Source organism: Vigna radiata, chromosome 10, assembly GCF_000741045.1.
Source record: "Vigna radiata var. radiata cultivar VC1973A chromosome 10, Vradiata_ver6, whole genome shotgun sequence".
Lineage (NCBI taxonomy): Eukaryota > Viridiplantae > Streptophyta > Magnoliopsida > Fabales > Fabaceae > Vigna > Vigna radiata.
Genome location: NC_028360.1, coordinates 15389589 through 15409590, shown reverse-complemented (window position 1 = coordinate 15409590; position 20002 = coordinate 15389589). Strand labels below are relative to the sequence as shown.

The 20002-nt window shown below is 29.6% G+C and overlaps 2 protein-coding genes across 3 annotated transcripts; both read left to right on the top strand.

The window, feature by feature from the left end:
• Window positions 1–5194: 5194 nt before the first annotated feature.
• On the top strand, window positions 5195–8282 carry LOC106774495 (glucan endo-1,3-beta-glucosidase 1). Of its 2 annotated transcripts, none has more exons than XM_014661513.2 (3): window positions 5195–6787; window positions 7525–7552; window positions 7679–8282. In XM_014661513.2, the coding sequence occupies exons 1-3, from the start codon at window positions 5440–5442 to the stop codon at window positions 7845–7847; spliced, it is 1545 nt and encodes a 514-aa protein (XP_014516999.1). In that variant the 5' UTR covers window positions 5195–5439; the 3' UTR covers window positions 7848–8282. The 2 variants fall into 2 exon arrangements, with proteins under 2 accessions (XP_014516999.1, XP_014516997.1); XM_014661511.2 differs by having other exon boundaries at window positions 5197–6787; window positions 7676–8281.
• Window positions 8283–16852: 8570 nt separating this feature from the next.
• On the top strand, window positions 16853–19556 carry LOC106774902 (protein PHR1-LIKE 1-like). Its single transcript, XM_014661927.2, has 6 exons — window positions 16853–17134; window positions 17320–17396; window positions 17576–17612; window positions 18079–18208; window positions 19085–19187; window positions 19322–19556. The coding sequence occupies exons 1-6, from the start codon at window positions 16870–16872 to the stop codon at window positions 19550–19552; spliced, it is 843 nt and encodes a 280-aa protein (XP_014517413.1). The 5' UTR covers window positions 16853–16869; the 3' UTR covers window positions 19553–19556.
• Window positions 19557–20002: the final 446 nt, after the last annotated feature.

Genomic DNA, 20002 nt, shown 5'->3' with positions numbered 1-20002 from the left:
TTAAATACAAGTAGTAATGTATAAGTGTGCATTATTGAATTAGAAGCAGCCTTACCTTTTGTTTTTAGAAAGACTAGACAACAAGAGTTTGTTTAAGAAATACATGGATGATTTTTTTTTGTCATAAATAGGTTCATTGTGCCCTCAGAAGCACATAGTTCGTATAAGCAATTTGTATTAGGATAATGATACTTTGACAATATTTTTTTGATAACATTTTAACATATTTATGTGTCATTATGTGATTGGTTCAAAATTACTTCACAATTAATAATAATAATAATAAAAATCATCATTGACCCATTGCTGAATGACACGTAAATGATGTTAAAATGCGATAAAAAAATATTGTATGTTTACTATTATGTTATGTCCTCTGTCTTGTATCCTTTATTGGTGGGATGTTCAAGACTTTATTCTTGTATAGTTGATACAAGTTATTTTTAAGTTTCTATTTTTGAAGAGTCTCCTTTGTCAGTTTGTCCTCTACAAAGCAACAATTTTGATCAAACTCAACAAGAATATTGTTGTCAATAGTGAATTTTGAAATACTCAGCAAAATTTTAGTGACTTTTAAAACATAAAGAACATCATGTAGATGAAGATTATTCAATTTGGTTGATCCTGAGACCATTACTTTCAGTCTTTTACCATTTTCAACAAGGAAAAAATTTGTATCATTATTTTCACCAAGTTGCTAAATTTTGTCACTTTGGTGAGTTACATGGTTGCTGGCTCCACTATCAAAACAACATTCATAGTTTTGACTTTGATAAGGTGAACCTATGAATGTAGTGTGTGTTCCTTGTTTTTCACTTTCAACATATTGAGTTTTCCATATATAAGACTTATCAAATCGATAATAACGTTATATAACAGTGTGATTAATCCTTTTACATACTTGACATATTGGTTTTGACATCCTACTTCTTACTCTGCAACCTCTTATGCCTCTAAAATTAAAGTATCTTCAATCACCTTAGGATCCAAATTTGTTGCCTCTAGACTCCTTGGAAGCAAAGTTTGCAGAGACATTTAGGGTAAGATGACTAAAATTATTAAGTTGATCTAATATGTTTTCAAAGGTTAACAATTGAGTTTGCAATTCAATTCAACTAATGTTAATTTAGTCAAACAACTTGACAATGACTAGATAGTAATCAGAATCCAAACCATTTAGTGTATGAATCACTAAATCAGAGTTAAAGATACTGAACTGCTAGCCAAGATATTACTCCATCTTCATATATCTTTACGTATGTTGGGAAATTCAAATTTCAAATAGATGATTTTGGATCTGGTGCACATAGAATTCATCAACCACCCTAGAATGACTTGATTCTAAGCTTGCCAATCCTCATAGCTAGGATTGACTTTTATTGTTATGTTCTTCGCAACTATGAATTGGTCTAGACATTCTATTGTTCCTAATATATAGCCACCAACGTCCTCTAATCATTTGTAAGACTAGAAATTTGTAATGATGGATAATGGTCTTTGTCCAACTAGATAAAGATTGTAGAAGATATGTCATTTTTCTTATTGACAGCGATGATATGATGTATATGGTTATGGATCAAGAGCTGTTTGTTTGATAATTCTAATACTAAGATAAAAAAAAATGATATTGAATATAATAATTTATATTGATCATGTATTATTTAAATACAAATAATAATGTTCAAAATCCTATAATTATGGTAATACATGTTGGAAGTCCCATATCAACTAGAGATAAAACCAATTTATAATATATAAGTGAGGTGCAAACCTCACCTTATAAGTCGGTTTTGTGAGGTTGAGTTAGGCTTTAAAGCCCACTTTCTAATATGGTGTCAGAGTCAGATTAAAGCCTATCCTAGTGATATCTAAGTGGACATTTCTATTTCTATTCCACCCGTTGTCGGCATGAAGGGGTGTGTTGGAAGTGAGGTACAAACCTCACCTTACAAGCAAATTTTGTGAGACTCAATTAGGCCTAAACTCACATTCTAATAATACATACCAATACTTTCTTAAATAAAAAGTTCAAGAATAATCACAATGATTAGTGTAATATTATAAAAAAAATGTTTTATTGTATAAAGATAAAACAAAGAGTCGTGTTTTTTCTTACACAATATCACCGTAAATGAAAAATATATTATTAAATAATATTTAATCATGAACTCAAATTTAACCGTTTAAAGATGGAGCTAAACATGATTTTGAGTTGATATTAAACGTTACTATTAAAAGCTTGTAAACGCTAAATTTTTTAAAATACATTGTAATATTTTAATTTATCTTCTATATTTAAGATATTAAAAAATAACAGTTAAAACGGCTGTAAACATGTTAATAGTTACGATATACGATATATTCAAAACTGTAAGGATAACGGAAAAGTTAATAATTATAAAAAATGTAAATAGGAAAATTATCTGAAATTCATGCTGAGTTAAATGAGTTCTGTATAATTAAAGTATTTCAATTTTTTTTTGCAAACATTTTACTAAAAGTGTCAAAAAATTAAATTAATTAAAATCTCTGAACTATTTAAATATTATTAAATCCAAGATAATTATAAATAATAATTAGTTATGATAAAAAATAATAAAAGGGTTATGTGTTAATCATTTTCAATCCAATTTGAATTTTTTTATTTACGTTTTAAGTGAATTGAATTCACTTTGACTTAAAATTATAAAGACGTTCTCTCTAACCTTATTTCAATCAAAATGAACTAACTGTATCACGAATTAAAATCCAAAACTTGGTTGAATCACGGATTAAAATTAACAAATATACATAGAAATTGTGTTCGCTGTAACCAAAATACTAACTATATTTCAATATAAATATACGTTTACAAATTGAACACATAAGTTTACAAATGTTCTTTACAACAAAGACGGCTCACTATATTTCCATCTTAAACTCATTTTCCTAAAACGCATATCACAAGTTTATAAATAGAGAATAAAAATTGCCGAATCAATCAACTCATTCATTTTAGATTTATAATTTTTTAATTCAATTTAGTTTACATTAACTCTAAATTCGAGTTTTTCGATTCTGATTTTCATTTTCTTTTATTTTTATTTCAATTAAATAATTTAAAACAAATATAACATTAATTTATAAGACAAAACTAGCAACACCTATATTTTTTTTTAACCTAATCTATAGTTGATGAGGTTGAATTATTATTTTCAATCTATTGACAAATTCGGTTCAACTTAATAGAATATGTTTTTCTTAGGTTGAAAGTGAGTTGACTCTTTGTATACATGAATAAATAAATATTAAAAATATATTTAATTGTTTTTAATTAAATAATATGAAGTGTAACATAGTTGAGCCATTGTTTGGTATTCATATTATGTATGGTTTAAGATGATACATAATATGAATAAGTCATTAGAATTGTATCATTATAAGTGAAGACATCTACGATATGGACATAATGAAGCGATGTGGGAAATTCTTGCCCATTTCCAGAAACATTAAATTATGTAACTATTAAATCGTCCAAGAATACTCTTGCCATTTATGTTAGTGGGACCAAATTAATTCTGTTATGAAAGCTATTGCTTTCAAATATTTATAATAGTACACTGTAACAAATTTATTTGTGTTTGTGATTTATTAAGTTTTCAAAAATTAAAGAGTGGGTTTAAATTTTATATTAATAAAAATAAGAAAGTTGAAAAATATATAAAAATGAAAATAAATTTACTGTTTTAATATTTTTATGTATAGTATTGCATAAAAATAAAGACTTATAACTTTATTATCTAAACTTAAATTTTAAGGTAGATATAGTGTAAAATATCTAATATAGATTAAAATCAATAGGGTTCTTTACCCTTCTTTGGATTCTCATTTCTGATTTGTAAATCATTGAATCCTTATTGATTATATTTTGAAGCATGTTTTATTTCTCCATTGACTAGCTTCTTGACGTCCAAACAGAAAATTGAAGCATATTTTACTGAATTGAAATGTAATAATTATTTATGTCTATTTAAGGTCTGGTTCTTTTTCTAGTAAAGTGTTGTTCTTTTTCTCAACTTTATCATTGGTTAAGAAGACTTGCAGTTTTCATTTGAAGAATTCTACCTACCTGTGGCTGTCCAACATCATCCACACGCACTAACAATCGCCCCAAAAAGAGAGTATTTTAGTGATATCTCAATATCCTTCACTTTTCTTTTTCATTGATCTTAAGTTGTCTATTTAAGCAAACATAATCATGGTTATTATTCTTTAGCTAATCATGGCGATTGTCATTGAAAAATAAAAGCTTCCGTTGGTAACCGAAAGTTCCCTTTATGGGATCAAATATTTAACAGTGGTGAAACAGTAAAAATGACGTTTAGAAAATAATTTCTTATGAAAAAATAGTCTGATAGGAAGTTTGTGGTATTCTAGTTTGTCTTCCTTTTATATAGAATGAAGAAACATCTCAATACAACTGATAAGATGTCAATGTTGTAAGTACTGAATTTTCTTTCGTTTTGGATGACACACACCTTTTTACAGGTGTTCAACAGATAAATGTTAAAATGCTTTTAGGTCATAAAGTTCGGTTTCTTTGGGAGAAACTGTCTGAATAAGTGGTTTGATTAGGTAAATATTTTATATGGTAGAATTACTATATACTAGTATTATATAGATATGTTTATGAAGTTTGTATCTGATCAGAGAACGTGAGAAGAAGAGAAGCTTTTGGATGCAGCAGTGAAGAAGCAACGTGTTTCTGCAGAAGCCAGGCTGTTGTAGTGTTGAAATTTAAGAATCATCTATTAGTGTGCCATGAACGTAATTGGTTAAAAGAAAGTAAAGCCATTGTTAATACTACACATAATGAAGCCATCACTTTCTTTATTTATCATTTCACCCCTTTGTTCGAATCCCTATGCTACAACCATGAAAGTCAAATTCCTTCACATTTTCTTGTTTTATACCCACTTCAAAACAAGTCATTTTTAACATATTTTATATAATTTTCAATAAATATTTTTTTTTGCTCTTTGATAAATGGCCTTAAGCTTTTTTCAGGTGATATTATATTCTTTATCCTGTAAAAAGATGTGTTAGTTAGAATTAACACTTCCACCCTCTTTAGTGCAATTTTTATATTCAATCTAATTATAACGAGAAAGACAATTAGACATATGTACAGCATGTAGGAACTTCTGATGATGCTGAGATTCATGGAAGGATATGAAAATCCGTTGAATTTGAACCGACAAGGCTTCTTCATAACACTACAGCCAAAGTCAAGAAGAATAACGCGCACAGACTAACTTAAACTCCCAAATCTAAACACAGCACAGTTTCTTGGCTACTTTCCCAGTCACCAATGGTGAAACAAAGAGCCCTCTCAAAAGACAATGCCAGAAAGCGAAGCTGAGGAGCAAGACAAACTCAATTGGAAAATTGAAGATTCCAATGATAAACTCAAGTCATCTCATCTTTTCATTCTCACTGATACTAATCCTAGCGTTTACCCAACATCATGCGGCTATTTCCGACCAAACCAACGCGCCATTCGTGGGCGTGAACATCGGCACAGACGTCTCCAACCTCTTACCCGCACCAGACCTCGTCAACTTTCTCAAAAACCAAAAGATTACTCACATCCGTCTCTACGACGCCAACCCCGACATCCTTCGCGCCCTGTCGGGCACCGACATCCACGTCACCATCAGCGTCCCCAACAACCAGCTCCTCGCAATCGGTTCCTCCAACGCCACCGCCTCCTCCTGGATCCGCAAAAACGTCGCCGCATTCCGCCCCGCCACCCGCATCTCCGCTGTCTCAGTCGGTGACGAGGTCCTCACCACCCTCCCCTCCGCCGCGCCGCTCCTCCTCCCCGCACTCCTCTCCCTCCACGCCGCCCTCGTGGAGTCCAACCTCCACAAGGACGTGGTGGTTTCCACTCCTCACTCCGCCTCCATCATCCTCAACCCTTTCCCGCCCTCCCAGGCCTTTTTCAACCAAACCCTCGAGACCTTCATCCTCCCTCTCCTCCATTTCCTCTCCCAAACCAATTCCCCCTTAATGCTCAACCTCTACCCCTACTACGTCTTCATGCAGAACAAAAACCTCGTCCCTCTCGATAACACGCTTTTCAAGACCCTCCCCGCTTCCAAACAAATGGTTGATCCCAACACTCTTCTTCACTACACCAACCTCCTAGACGCCATGATCGACGCTGCGTACTTCTCCATGAAGAACCTCAACGTCTCTGACGTCGTCGTTCTTGTCACGGAAACCGGCTGGCCTTCCAAAGGGGACTCCAAAGAACCCTATGCCACACTTTCCAACGCTGTCACATTCAATTCGAATCTTATTAAGCATGTTTTGGATCGGAGTGGCACCCCTTTGCATCCCGAAACCACTTCTAGTGTTTATATATATGAGCTTTTTAACGAAGATTTGAGGTCCCCGCCTCTGTCTGAGGCTTATTGGGGTTTGTTTTATGGGAATGCTACGCCGGCTTATTTGCTTCGTGTGTCTGGGGTTGGGGCTTTTCTGGCCAGTGATAATGCTAATCAGACATACTGTGTTGCTGGGGATGGTGTTGATTTGAAGGTTTTGCAGGCTGCGTTGGATTGGGCGTGTGGACCAGGGAGAGCGAATTGCTCTGAGATCCAGCCTGGGGAGAGTTGTTTTCAGCCGAATAATGTTAAGAACCATGCTTCTTATGCTTTTGATAGCTATTACCAGAGTCAGGGGAAGTCTCCTGGATCTTGTGACTTCAAAGGGGTGGCCATGATCACAACCACTGACCCCAGTAAGTTTAAATTAAATCTCTCGTCTTTTTTGGTTGATTTAGATTTTTTGTATTGGTTCCTAACCATTCAATTCATTTTTGCTAGACATTTAGTCTTTGTATTATGTTGGTTGCTTCCTCCTAGTGCTTGCTTATAAATCTTCCTGGGGTTTTAATTTATATGCGGTTATATTTCACTAGACTCTTTCAGAGTGAAGGGCGCTCCCCTTTTCATTTGTTATCATCTGGTTATAATACTTCATGTTTTACCTCATAAGCTGGTCTAAGATAAAGAGCAGACTTGTGAATAATAATGATTTCTACTTTCGATTGGGAAATGGGTAAACTAGAACTGTGGCGAGGCAATGATTTCTGGTATGAAAATGCAAAGGCACTTTCACTACACTCTGCTTTTATTTGAAAAACATCAATTAAAAAGGAGGGGAAGAGAGTACTTGAGATTGCAGATACTTGTTGAATAGGGGAAACCATTAACCTCCCAGTGATCTGCAATTTGGTTTTAGGATTGGAAAACAAGTTCTAATTCTCTTTCGTAAAAACACAACCGGTGATAAAAGGTCCTCTGTTTGGCTGTTTACCCCAACAGTTGCTGAGATTTGACCATATAACAGTCACTTTCTTGCTATTCAGTGTTCAATTTGCACAGTTTACTGCCAACCCAGTTATGCTGAGTATACACGCAATGCAATCATATTTTCTCTATACCTACTTAAATATAAACACGTTTTTCTTTGCAGGTCGCGGCAGCTGTATATTTCCTGGAAGGTACGAAACATTGTCTGCTAATCTGCCCAGTTTTTCACGTTGTTTTATGGATCTAAACTTTTTGAAAACAAAAAATAAGTAACTGCTTTATCTAATGTTTGTTTTCTCGTACTGTTGATGCAGTAGGAGTTTAAGCAACAAGACAAAGCAAGTAGTGAACATTACTCACTCAAGCAATGCAGGGGATAATTTAAGGTTAAGAGCCTTTAGAAGCATTGAAACAAGTGCAATCTACGACATTCTGCAAAATTACTTGGTTGCTGTTTTCCCCCTTTTGTTGTTATTCGTTCTTTGAGGCGAAAAAAAAAATTCTTAGTCTCTTTGAGGTGGTAGGATTTATAGGATTATTCTGCATCTCTTAGAGCAAATGATTTCTGAATGGCCTGCTGTTCTAAAACTTAGTCCTTAAGATAGGTGCTCCTTTCAAGAAAGTAAAAAGGGAGTGTGGTTGTAATTAAATATGCATTGTGAAATTATAGTTGTTAATTAATCTTTGTAGTATACATAATGGAAGTGAATCTTCTTAGGTGATTTTTTTACAAGACATGTTCTCATGTGATTGTGAGGAGAGACACACACAAACACAAACTATGATCACAAACAGGGTTTAGACGTTTTATTACTCCCCTGTTGTTTATGGTTTTTGTTTATCTCTCACATGAAAACATCTGTTATCAATAAAATTTGGAGTTAGAGGGACAACACTTTAATTTCTCTTATTTTATTTCTTTTTATTTACTTAGAAAATGTTAAACAATTCATATTCAAAACCTTAGTTTGTCTACAAGCTGACCCAATAATCTGTTGACGACCCCTTAACCCATATAATCAGTAAGTTAAACACATTGAACCAATAATTTTGCACTAAAAATTATTATTGTACCCAATATCTAATTGTATTATTTTATCTTTTTGGTATTATAATTGCGAGATCATGTTCAGACTAACATAAGTTGGTATCTATAAAGTGAACTATCTTCAATTTTGGTTCCTATAATATTTCAAAATCATTTTTTATTTACTATATTACGTCCTTTGTTTAAATGACTGTGGTGTGTTAAGTAAAAAGTTAAATGATCCTTCAAAATGACGTTTACTAGTAGTGTAATAATGTTAGAAAGTAACGTCTTAAAGATTTAAGACATGTAAGATATTTTATTCATTTTTAAGGAAAAAAATAAAGAAAAATATTTTATAAGAATTGCGACCAAAATCATACATTTTATAAGATTAAAAATAATGATTTCAACTTTTACAAGATGAAAGAAAAGTTATAAGAATCAAATCAAAAACTTATTATATAAGAGTAAAAGTATATTTAAATCTTATTTTATTTTTAAAAATTATATGCTTCAAATATAATATTAATGAGTGATTTTAACCTTTACTTGGTGTGTTTATCGTGTTTGTCCATCTTGAAATTGATTTGATGCATTAGTTCAACCTATTATACTCACCGAGGAAAAAATAATAATGAATTATTGAAAACCTACCCTTGATAAAAGTTTAAAAAGGCTGGCCGTTACTTCATGTTTTTCTACTTATTATTCCATCTATAACTAAGTAATAGGTAACCTTACACAAGACATCGAACCACTTTTACGATTATTAAACAATAAAATTAAAAAGTAATGAATATTTAAAAAGTTATTAGTTACACGGACTACTTGACAATAAGTGACCCTAATTCGTATATTCCGTGGTCAAATCAACTAGGCTTAATAAGAAATGGATAAAAAAATCGCTTCATCTGCTAGCTTAATGAATCATTCATAAGCCCAAGCCCAAGCCCAAATAACGGAAACAAAAAACTAAATTTAAAAAATGCGGTGAACGTTGATCGAACACGTGACCTTCAGATCTTCAGTCTGACGCTCTCCCAACTGAGCTATCCCCGCAATTTACCTTTTAATCCTTACTTTTATTTCTTATAAACTAATATTTTTAATTGATATTACCTTCCGGAATTAATTAATTTCACGATAATTAATATATTTTAGTGTTTTTGTTTTCATAAATTGAAAATTATATTTATGTTTATGGATAAATATTGTTTGAAGTGTTTGGAATTGGATGCAGATTGAATCTCTTGCATTGTAGTGATGGAGGGGTACTCAGTTTGTTCTATCTTCCAAATAATAAAAAATGCATTGTTTTTCAACTGGCACACTAGTTTAACATCTCTACAGCTTTCTGAGTAAGAAGCATGTTGATGAAAATCATTTCACATATATATTATATTATATATCAATTTTTTTTAAAGTAAATTTGCTCTCAACAAAAAAGAATATAGATTGTGTTCAAATACATAATCATTTATATTAATATTTTTTACTCTCTTTATTCATTTGTATAGTTTTACAAACGAATAAAATTAGTGAAATCTACAACTTTTATTAATTTATTTACTAGCATATTTTTGTTGAACCATAAGTGATACATTTTCTCAAATATTTCCTCTGTGACTTCTTCACCTTTCTTTCTATCATCATTGCCAAAAAACCACTACAAGAAATATTTAGTAATAATTTATGAGTATTATTGTAAACATTTCTCACTAATAGGCTGCCATCAATAGAAAGTGTAGTGTCACATTTATTATCGATAATTTGTTTTATGGGGATATCAATATTTTAATCTGTGAGTGATTGATTTATAAATTAGCCTTTTTTTTTAGAAAAGAAAACTCAATTAACATTGAAGTGCATGTAATACCCTTTATTTTTTAGGTTCAGGAATCAATTTTGTAAAGTTAAATCAAAATAATATTGTTTTAAAGTTACAGTAAAAAAAGAAACTATTTATGCAAATAAAATATACCATTTAAGTTCAAAGGAAATAACGCCAGGGTTAAAAGACCTCTATTTTATTTTATGAAACTAAATTTTGAAATAAAGTTATTACAATATAAACTTAATATGATTTAAGTGAAATGCTATAATATCATTTAAGTTTGTATGGTGTGCCATATATCATACTATAACTATCGCATTACGTTGTTTATCATGTTTATATGATACTGTTATTTTGTCAGTTATGTTATCATTTTAATGTATTTTTTATTTTATGAAAGGATAAGTTCAATATTATATAATCAGTTTTCTCTATATATAATCATGACACAAAAAGTTTAAATTATAGTAATTAAAATGTTTAAACAGAAAAATATTTGAACCTGATATTAATTTCTAAAACTCATATAATTTTTACAATTTAAGGGAAAGAAACTATATAATTAAAATATAAATTTGTTAATTAATATTAATTTCTATAATAATGTATATCATAATTTGTTATTTAAGTTATTATCATATGTTTATTTGTATTCACAATTATTTCGACACGTTAACTTAAATTATATTAGTTATTAAAATATTTAAGTTAAATAATAATTTTTTAATATTTTTTAATATATTAATTACAATTTTAAAATCATACATAACTTTCTTATAATTTTTTATAAAATTATATAAATACATGTGTATAAAAAACTTAATATCTCTTTTGATCTTTCAAATGAGGGAAAATGTTCAAATTCGTCTTATATTTTTAAAAAAATTAAAAAGAGTCTAATTTATGAAAAAACTATTCAAGTTAATCTTTTTTTGCGATCTTAAATTTTTAACGGTGCAGTTGCCATTACGAACAAAAATATAATGATATATCTAGTTTATGTCATTGCCTGGCAGTGTGAGGTTAAATAACGTGTAAAATTTAAATTTAAAAAAAATATTTTGACAGGAGATAGGGACTGCTTGCTCTTGATATCAATTTTAGTTGAGTGATTTTCGTGAGATGGTTGGACTTTTTTACTTGCGATTAGGATTCCTAATTTAAGATTTTCTGTCCTATGATTAGTAGTAGGCTTAAAACTTAAAGTGACATAACAACAATAAAAAACAAAATACGAGGATGTTGAATGTGTTCAGTGAATGTGAGATTTAGAACTGTTATACATTTTAGTTTTGGTGATGGAAAATTTATATTTCTGTGGTCCTGTGCTGTTAAAACTCTTCTTATTAGTAGAGATATGGATAATCTATTTTTCCTTTTTGCATATGGAATTTTTTCACAAGTTGAATAATTTTTTCACAAATTGAGATTCTTTTTAATTTTTTTAAAAAAAAGTAAGACGAATTTTAACATTCTCCATCATTTTAGAGACTAAAAAAATATTAAGCCTGTATAAAATGTTAAAGGCAAACAATAAATGCGGTTAAATTATTGGTGAAAAAGGGTGAAAGGTTTTGTCCTTTGGGTATTGGAAATATAGTCTATGGGCTAGTGATGGAGAAGCAGAAGTTGTTTGCATGTGTGGTTCCTAAGATGAACGAAATTCTTCTACCCCCACCCACGACTTTGTCGTTACTATATCAATACATTCATAATTCATTATCATTCTTTTGCAGCTTTACTTATTCAATAAAACTCTGATTGTTTTCTAAAAGTACTTTTACCCCAACACTGTTCAAAACTGACAAACACTTCAGTTTTAAATAACAAGTCTATACATCAACTCATTCATTCAAAATATCATCCACCCTGTATACAATTCTCTATTAATTAAAACTCACACTAATAATTATTTTTCTAAAAAGTTGTTTCTAGGTAACTATTTATTTGCTCCATAAAAACAATTACAAAGTTATATGAAATTTTCAATCACAATGTTTCCAGTGTCTGTGGAGTCTCAAATTATAATTAGAACACTTCACGTCATATTTTTTTTCATAATTTCGAATGTCATTTTCACTGTCAAATTTCCAATGTCATTCTCAATGTCTAAACAAATTTCTAATTTTTAATGTCATCTCAATATCTAAGCTATAGGAGAATATTTGTCGAAAATACTGCGAAGATTAAATTAATATATATGATTATTTGATTAAATTTTAAATTTACAATAAATACAATAATTTATCTTTTTATTTCCAATTCATATTTATAGATTTTAAAATAAATTTATAATTAACACATGCTTAATTATGACATAATAACTAATAAATATATTTTGTTTGTAAACTTAATTATTAGTGATGTTTAAGATTTTTTAACACGGTCATTCAATAAATTCTAAAACCTAACTGACCGATTGACAGGAGGTAAAGGAGATGAAGTGTTCTAACGTTGTCTCTAAGATGAACTATTCGGTCAATAGCTGATCAAACGATTATAGGAGAAAGAGAAAAAAGTTAATATCATTTCTGTTTATTTAATGGAAGGAATTTGATTAAGATAAATTTTACTAGTTGTGGACCAAATTGAAATTTTTTTACTAAATTTGGACAAAATTAAATTTTTAGTTTAATATCCAACTTTGTCTTTAGTTTGGTTGACAAATTTCAATTTAATTCTTCTTTAAAAAAGTGTTTGAAATTGATCCATACTTTTAAATTTTTGAGTCAAAATAGTCTCTTCGGTTAAATAATGACAAACATCATTAATTTTTTTTCTGTGTGCATTGCAGGTTTTTGTCAGCATTTGCAATATTTAATGATTATTGTACTTTTCTCAATAAAATTTAATATCCTTCATTGAGTAATGAAGTCAGAAAAATTTAGTTATGAATAAAGATTATGCTCACTCGTTACCTCTACTACCAAATGGAATACTTTTACGTTTCTTTATAAGTGTGATTCTCTTTAAAAAAGTACTTTTATTTAGTTATTACTTTTACAGTACATTTTTTAAAATTTTGAAAAATGGATTAAAAATAAATCTAAGTATATATTTTTAATTCTTGTAAAGTAAGTGAGTTTATAATTTTTTTAAAAGGTATTTATTTCTTAATTACTCTAAAATTAAAAATAAAAAATTTAATTTTTTAATGATTTTTTTGTTTTTTTTTTTTATTTTTTCTTTTATTTAGTTATATACATCATAAAGTAATAACTAAATAAAAGTATTTTTTTAAAGAGAATCACATTTATAAATAAACGTAAAAGAATTCCATTTGGTAGTAGAGGTAATGAGTGAGTATAATCTTTATTCATAACTAAATTTTTCTGACTTCATTATTCAATGAAGGATATTAAATTTTATTGGGAAAAGTACAATAATCATTAAATACTACAAATGCTGACAAAAACCTGCAATGCACAGAAAATGAGAAGAGAGAAAAAAAAAATTTAATAACGTTTGTCATTATTTAACGAAAAGGACTATTTTGACTCAAAAATTTAAAAATAAAGACTGATTTCAAATACTTTTCTAAAAAGAGACTAAATTAAGATTTGTCAATCAAATTAAAGACAAAATTAAATATTAAACCTAAATTTTTTTGAAAGGTTGGACCATTTTAACAAACACTAACCAAATCAAAAACAAAGAAATCGATTGACATAATTTATAAAATGAGAGTTAGACGTTTAGATATTATAATTTAAGATTGTATATCCTCGTTGTCAGATATCTAATAATAATAGTGATGAAATGTTTCACAGTGAGCCATTTTTCACTTGCATCGAAAAAGTAAAAAGAATTTGGACTTTCACATATTGTTTTTCAAAGTTTTAAATAGTTAAAAAAACATTATGAGATTCTCCTTGAGATATGAATAACTTAATATAAAATCTGAATGGTATGATTCTTAATTGAAAACAATAAAATAATCAATTAGTGATTTTTTTTTTTACATAACGTAACATTCTAATTTTAACAATTTATTACTGATAAGATAAAATAAGACATTGTGATAACACCACTTATAAATATAACACTCATATAATTCTCTAAAATAAAATAATCCAAATAATAGTTATTATTATAAGAATTAAATTTAATCACCAAAAGGAAACTATACAACATCATCTTCCTCTACCAGCGATACCTCAACATCTAACCCTATTGATTTACAATAAAAAAATTTATATTATATATGTCAAATATTTGTTTAAGAAATATATGTAAGTACTTTAAAACTTATACTTATGAATATTAAAAAAATATATTTTTATAAATTTTTAAAATAAAATCTAAAAAAATTTAAAAAGTATATAAATTAAATAATAAAAATAAAATTAATTTTGATTAAATTTAACTTAATAAAATATAAATTATATTTTAATTTATTTTTACATATAAGACAATATAATATTTATACTCAATTATATATAAATAAATATTAAAATATTCATTATTTACAAATAATAAATATCAGTAAAAATAATAAATATCTGTAAATTATATTTATATATGTTCAGGAACACAAATATTTTTGTCGTCTATAATATTATTAATGTCATTAATAAATTAATAAATTCATTTGGTATTATTCCAACCCATGAATGTGTTTGAGCGTTTCAAAAGAAGAGAGGTCTAAGTCTGAGGTAGAAACGCACTGAGTTTATTTGAGTTCAAACATTTTGGCATCACGTGAAGAAACTTCCATGCACGCCAATGGCTACCAACTCCTCCTTAACTAGGTGTAAGAGGAAACTCCATCATGCGAAGCATGTCTACGTGGCAACACCTGTCTTCATCTTATTGGTTTGGCTTTATGACCATTCTAACGTTGTTGCTTTCTCTGGGACATTCAATGTTGCTTATGTCATATCTCTTAACTTCAATTCCATTCTTTCTTCTGAGTTAGCCAGCTATTCCCCACGTAAATTATTTCCCGGCTAAATTCATTTGGAAATGATATTTTAATACCATTTTTTGACACTATTTTGATACTGCACACGTGTCAAAATGTGAGTGGACGATTTCAAATTAAAAAAGTCGAGACAGGGGTATGTTTGGAAGAAAAAAACCAAAGTTTGTTTTTTAATTTGAAATCATCCAACCACATTTTGATACGTGTGCAATGTCAAAATGGTGTCAAAAAATGGTGTTAAAATTTTATTTTCCAATTCATTTTGACTTCAACACGTCTTTTTTGTCACTTTGAAGTAAATTACTTTTATTGCCATTTACTACCGCAATTACTAATTCTTGTAATTAACTGAAAAAAAACGTAATTATGTTCCGTAACATTGAAAAAAAAAATACATTCATAAATGTTGGTAACACGTGATCTAACGTTACTTCTTTTAATAACTTTATAGTTCATTAAATTTTATTCAATTGTCTCACTCCTTATTTAATGAATTTCATTAATGACTTTTTCTAGTTTAAGTTTCAACAAATAAAAAAATGGGGTAATCATATTTTTGACTTTTGAAATATGTATGAAAAGGGACACAAAGTATAAAAAAGAAGAGAAGGTGGTAAATATAACAGTTGTGGTAAAAAACAAAGAGAAAGATTTGAGATTAAGAGAATTTGAGTGTGTGTTTAGTGTCATATTTTTATTACTTGATTAAAACGTAAATGTAAAAATATAATACATCATGAATGAGAGAACTCCGATAATCGTTAACGCAAAATAAACTTTTTATAATGATATTTTATATCAACTGAGAATTGATATAAAAAGATTGATATAAAAAGTCAAATACTTAATATATTTCACTTTTACAATAGTGTATTCATGTTAATAGTATTATAATATAATAATAAGTGGTTAATGGAGGATTAAGATGCCTAATTAACGGGTAAAAAAACTTTGAAATGGAATATGTCTACAAATTCTAAACTCATAAGTAAAGGAAGGTTCATCTATATATACACTATTAACAACGTGTATGTATTTATTACAATATTTATTACAATATTTATTATATGTGATGTATTGATTATTCAAATGTCGACAAGTATAACTTTAGAAACTTGTGTACGAAAACATCTTGGCTTGAATTAAGGACACAAAAAGTAATGGACACGAGCATATCTTACATACTGTATAATAATGTAAAAATTATATGTGTGAAAAAGAAAAGAACAATTGTTAACTATTTTAGTATTTTTTTCCTGTAAAGTATATTTGTATATGTTTGGCTTGACCTCTGATAATAGAGTACTATTTAGAAAGGTCGGTGTAGTTCCTGAATTGTATTTATAATAATAAAGAAGTATGTAGGTGATTCTTTTCCTTAAGAGACAAAGAATGTCTGGAAAAGACCGAAGGGAATGTCTAAAGAAAATGATATCACAAAGAAAATGATATCACTTTTTAACCTTTCATTTTCACCCAATCATGAAGGCATTTTTGAAGAATTTGGGGTTTCTGAGTTTCCGTGTCTCAAGTTTTCCTTTTATCCATCGAACCTCTCTAGGACTAAACTGGCCCTTCCAAGAGGGGTAACAAAAGCTGCACTAAAGGACAACCCTTTCTGCCACACACTCTTGCTTAGTATTTATTCTCTTTTGTTTCTTCACTTCACACACCCTTTCTTCCTCTCCTCTCCTCTCCTCTCCTCTCTTCCCTCAATTCAATGAAGCCTCAAGCTGCTCAGACCGATCTCAGCTCTCTCAAACGCTCCCCGCCTTCAACCATCTCTTCTTCTTCCTCTTCTCTCGTCACCACCCTTGTTGATCATATCAATAACCCTTCACACCCTCCTCCTCGTTTTCCTGAGATAAACCTCAAAACTCCTATGGTTAGGCCTTACGTTCGATCCAAAATGCCCAGGCTTCGTTGGACACCAGATCTCCATCGCTGCTTCGTGCATGCAGTTCAGAGACTTGGAGGAGAAGACAGTAAGCTTCTTATACATATCTTTTTTATTGCTTTTCACGTACCCTATTCCAGTCACAATCAGGTTCGTCACCGGAGGTTATCTCGTAAAAAGATTACTCTCTTTACGCAACTCTCGTCTTCTATTTATATATGTTATTAAAAGTCTTATTTCTTTGATTTGAATGGTGTTGATTTGGATTTACAGGGGCCACACCAAAGTTGGTCTTACAGATAATGAATGTAAAGGGGCTTACCATAGCTCATGTCAAAAGCCACCTTCAGGTTACTCTTTTCTCCACAACCAGGAATAAAGTTATGGGGGAAAGTTCACTTCCTGGTTTCTTTTTCTTATTTAATTTATCTATTTTGAAATGATAAAACAATTTCCTGATAAAGAATGCAACTCCTTCATAATTTATTGTTCGTGTTAAAGTTTCAAAATGGTTGTGTATTGATGACAGATGTACAGGAGCATGAAGCAGGAGCAGAAGAGTGAAGGTATATAATTGTACTGTGCATCAGTTACTTATGAGCAAGTTCTCTTGTCACAGATGTATGCATCATGTATAAGGAAGATATAGATAGGTGTAGACTACGTTAGACATTTTGTTTGGTTCAATAGAGGAAATTAGATCTATAAACACTGAAAAAGAATATATAAATATACACAGAAAATAAAGGAACCAACCAGGGGTAGTGGACCCTTTTCCGTCACAAACAAGACCAAAGTAACGTCAAATATTCTTCAGGATTTTGTTCCAACAAAATTTACTTTTAATGTTGGCTACTGTTACACATTTTTTTCATGAGATCATTTACTGACGTTGAAAAATATTCAAATGAATTATACTGTATCATTTTATTACATATTAATTAATAATTAATAATATTTGTTAATTATAACGTTTTCTTAACCCCCACTAGAATTTATAATGAATTATTATTTATTAATTTTTTGTAATAGGTACAAAGAAGAAGGCAGTGGCTCCGGAGTTTCTAGCCTCCACATTCTCAACTCTTGGCTCAAGATACACCCAACAGAATCCTCACCAAAGAACCTGCACGGAACAGCTTCTTCCCACCCATGCTCAACGGTATTTCTTGTTCCATTTACTTTTGTTTCGAAAATATTTTTACATATAGATTTACTATTTTTCAAAATTCGATTATTTTCTTTTTTACACTGTCTATATATTATTTTTAAACTTTATAAATTGTCTTCTGGTGTGCTAAAGTTGGCTTTTTAAATTATAAAAAATATAGGATATATATGTTATATCAGGCATAATTAGTAAAAAAATATAGTTGGATAGAAAATCAGCATCACATGTTTTTCTTTTATGTAACATGTCTTTATGTATATATGGTCTGTGTGTGTCAGTGTCATATCATCATGTGTTTATTTTGTATTATTTTTAAAAGTGGTGAAAAAAAGAAAGCATTGGTATATTTTTTGGACTAAGATATTAATAAAGAAATGACTTTATAAAATACACTTGTTTTTAAATGTTTATTTGTCAAGATTTTAGTTAAATCAAGACATTTTTAGTTACATTAATATTATATCATATACAATGCCTGTTTAGCAAATAATTTAAAATTTTAACTATAAAAAAATAATTACTATAGTTCACAGGCAAAATGGAAACTCTTCCTGCCAAATTAACTATGTTATTAAAATTGTTTAACTTATAAAGAAAAGCTGTATTTCTCCAATTTTGTTAAGTAAGTGAAGAAACAAAGGTAAAAACATCATTCCATATCCAATTTATAGGAGTAGAATTAGGAAAATGTGACATGCTGGTCTGATTGAGAAAGATGGAACAATTAATTTCATGGTTAAGACGTGAAAAAGATATTAATTAGTTTCTCCATTGGGTGTCTGATTACTGAAGAAGATATTCTGGGAAAGTAAGATATAAACGTTAGGATTGAGTGATGAAGATGAATAATTTGTTTTGTTATGGCAGGAATGATTGTGAGAGTGGAAAGCATGGGGGTAAATCGATTAATGAAGAGAAGATGAAGTCCTACATCATCTTCGAGGGTCTTCTGAGTGACCAGACTGTCCAAGTAAGTAACTCCTTCTCATCAGTGTCTCGTTGATTTTCTGGCTGCCCCCACGCACACATACATAATACTAATGCAACAAAACTTAATTATTATAGAATGGTGAATGAACAGTTTATTCCATTTTGTTTTTTCAGGAGAATAAAATTGGTCCTGAAAAGGTGTCATTATGGGGTGACACCGGATACCAAAGCGACCGTGAAAGATTCCATGACAGAATTGCTGCTGCCATCGGAGGAGGAGAGATAATGTGTGAGACCACACTGTCCTTATCAATGACCTCCAGGGCTACTTCACATTCATTCTTCAATCGCAGCCACTCCGGTCCAGATGCTAATGATGTCTCTCTTGAGCTCACGCTCGCTTAGAATCATGCACATAATAATAACATTCTACCTTTGTCATTTACATATATTTCCTTCCTACAGCTACACTACAAACGCTTCTGACATTCGTTTACAAATTTTATATATTTTCATAAAAACATTATCTTTTTTATATATTAATTTCTTATCAATGTCTTGTTCTATTCTGATTTGTTAGTATTTATTAGTTTTATTAATCGTTGAAGTTTTAACTTTTGGTTTTCTTTATCAAATAGAAAAATGTTTTTTCGAACCATTTTTTAGTTATTAAAAAAATTAACCTTTATATTTATATAAAAGAGAAAGATTGAAAAGTAAAATAATAGATGGAAAGTATGTGTGAAAATAAAAGAAGATATGGTTTTTCCGGTTTTTAGTTACTTAGAAAGAATGCTTAAATATTTCTGATTTGATATATATAATAGTAAATAGTATTTTGATTTTTCAAACGGC

What these genes read in the sequence shown, in the direction of transcription:
- LOC106774495 (XM_014661511.2), top strand. Translation starts at nt 5,440, where the DNA reads ATGATAAACTCAAGTCATCTCATCTTTTCATTCTCACTGATACTAATC. An exon ending in GATCACAACCACTGACCCCA is followed by an intron (nt 6,788 to 7,524) that starts GTAAGTTTAAAT and finishes TTTTCTTTGCAG; the next exon opens with GTCGCGGCAGCTGTATATTT. An exon ending in AGCTGTATATTTCCTGGAAG is followed by an intron (nt 7,553 to 7,675) that starts GTACGAAACATT and finishes CTGTTGATGCAG; the next exon opens with TAGGAGTTTAAGCAACAAGA.
- LOC106774902 (XM_014661927.2), top strand. Translation starts at nt 16,870, where the DNA reads ATGAAGCCTCAAGCTGCTCAGACCGATCTCAGCTCTCTCAAACGCTCC. An exon ending in GCAGGAGCAGAAGAGTGAAG is followed by an intron (nt 17,613 to 18,078) that starts GTATATAATTGT and finishes TTTTTGTAATAG; the next exon opens with GTACAAAGAAGAAGGCAGTG. An exon ending in CTTCCCACCCATGCTCAACG is followed by an intron (nt 18,209 to 19,084) that starts GTATTTCTTGTT and finishes TTGTTATGGCAG; the next exon opens with GAATGATTGTGAGAGTGGAA.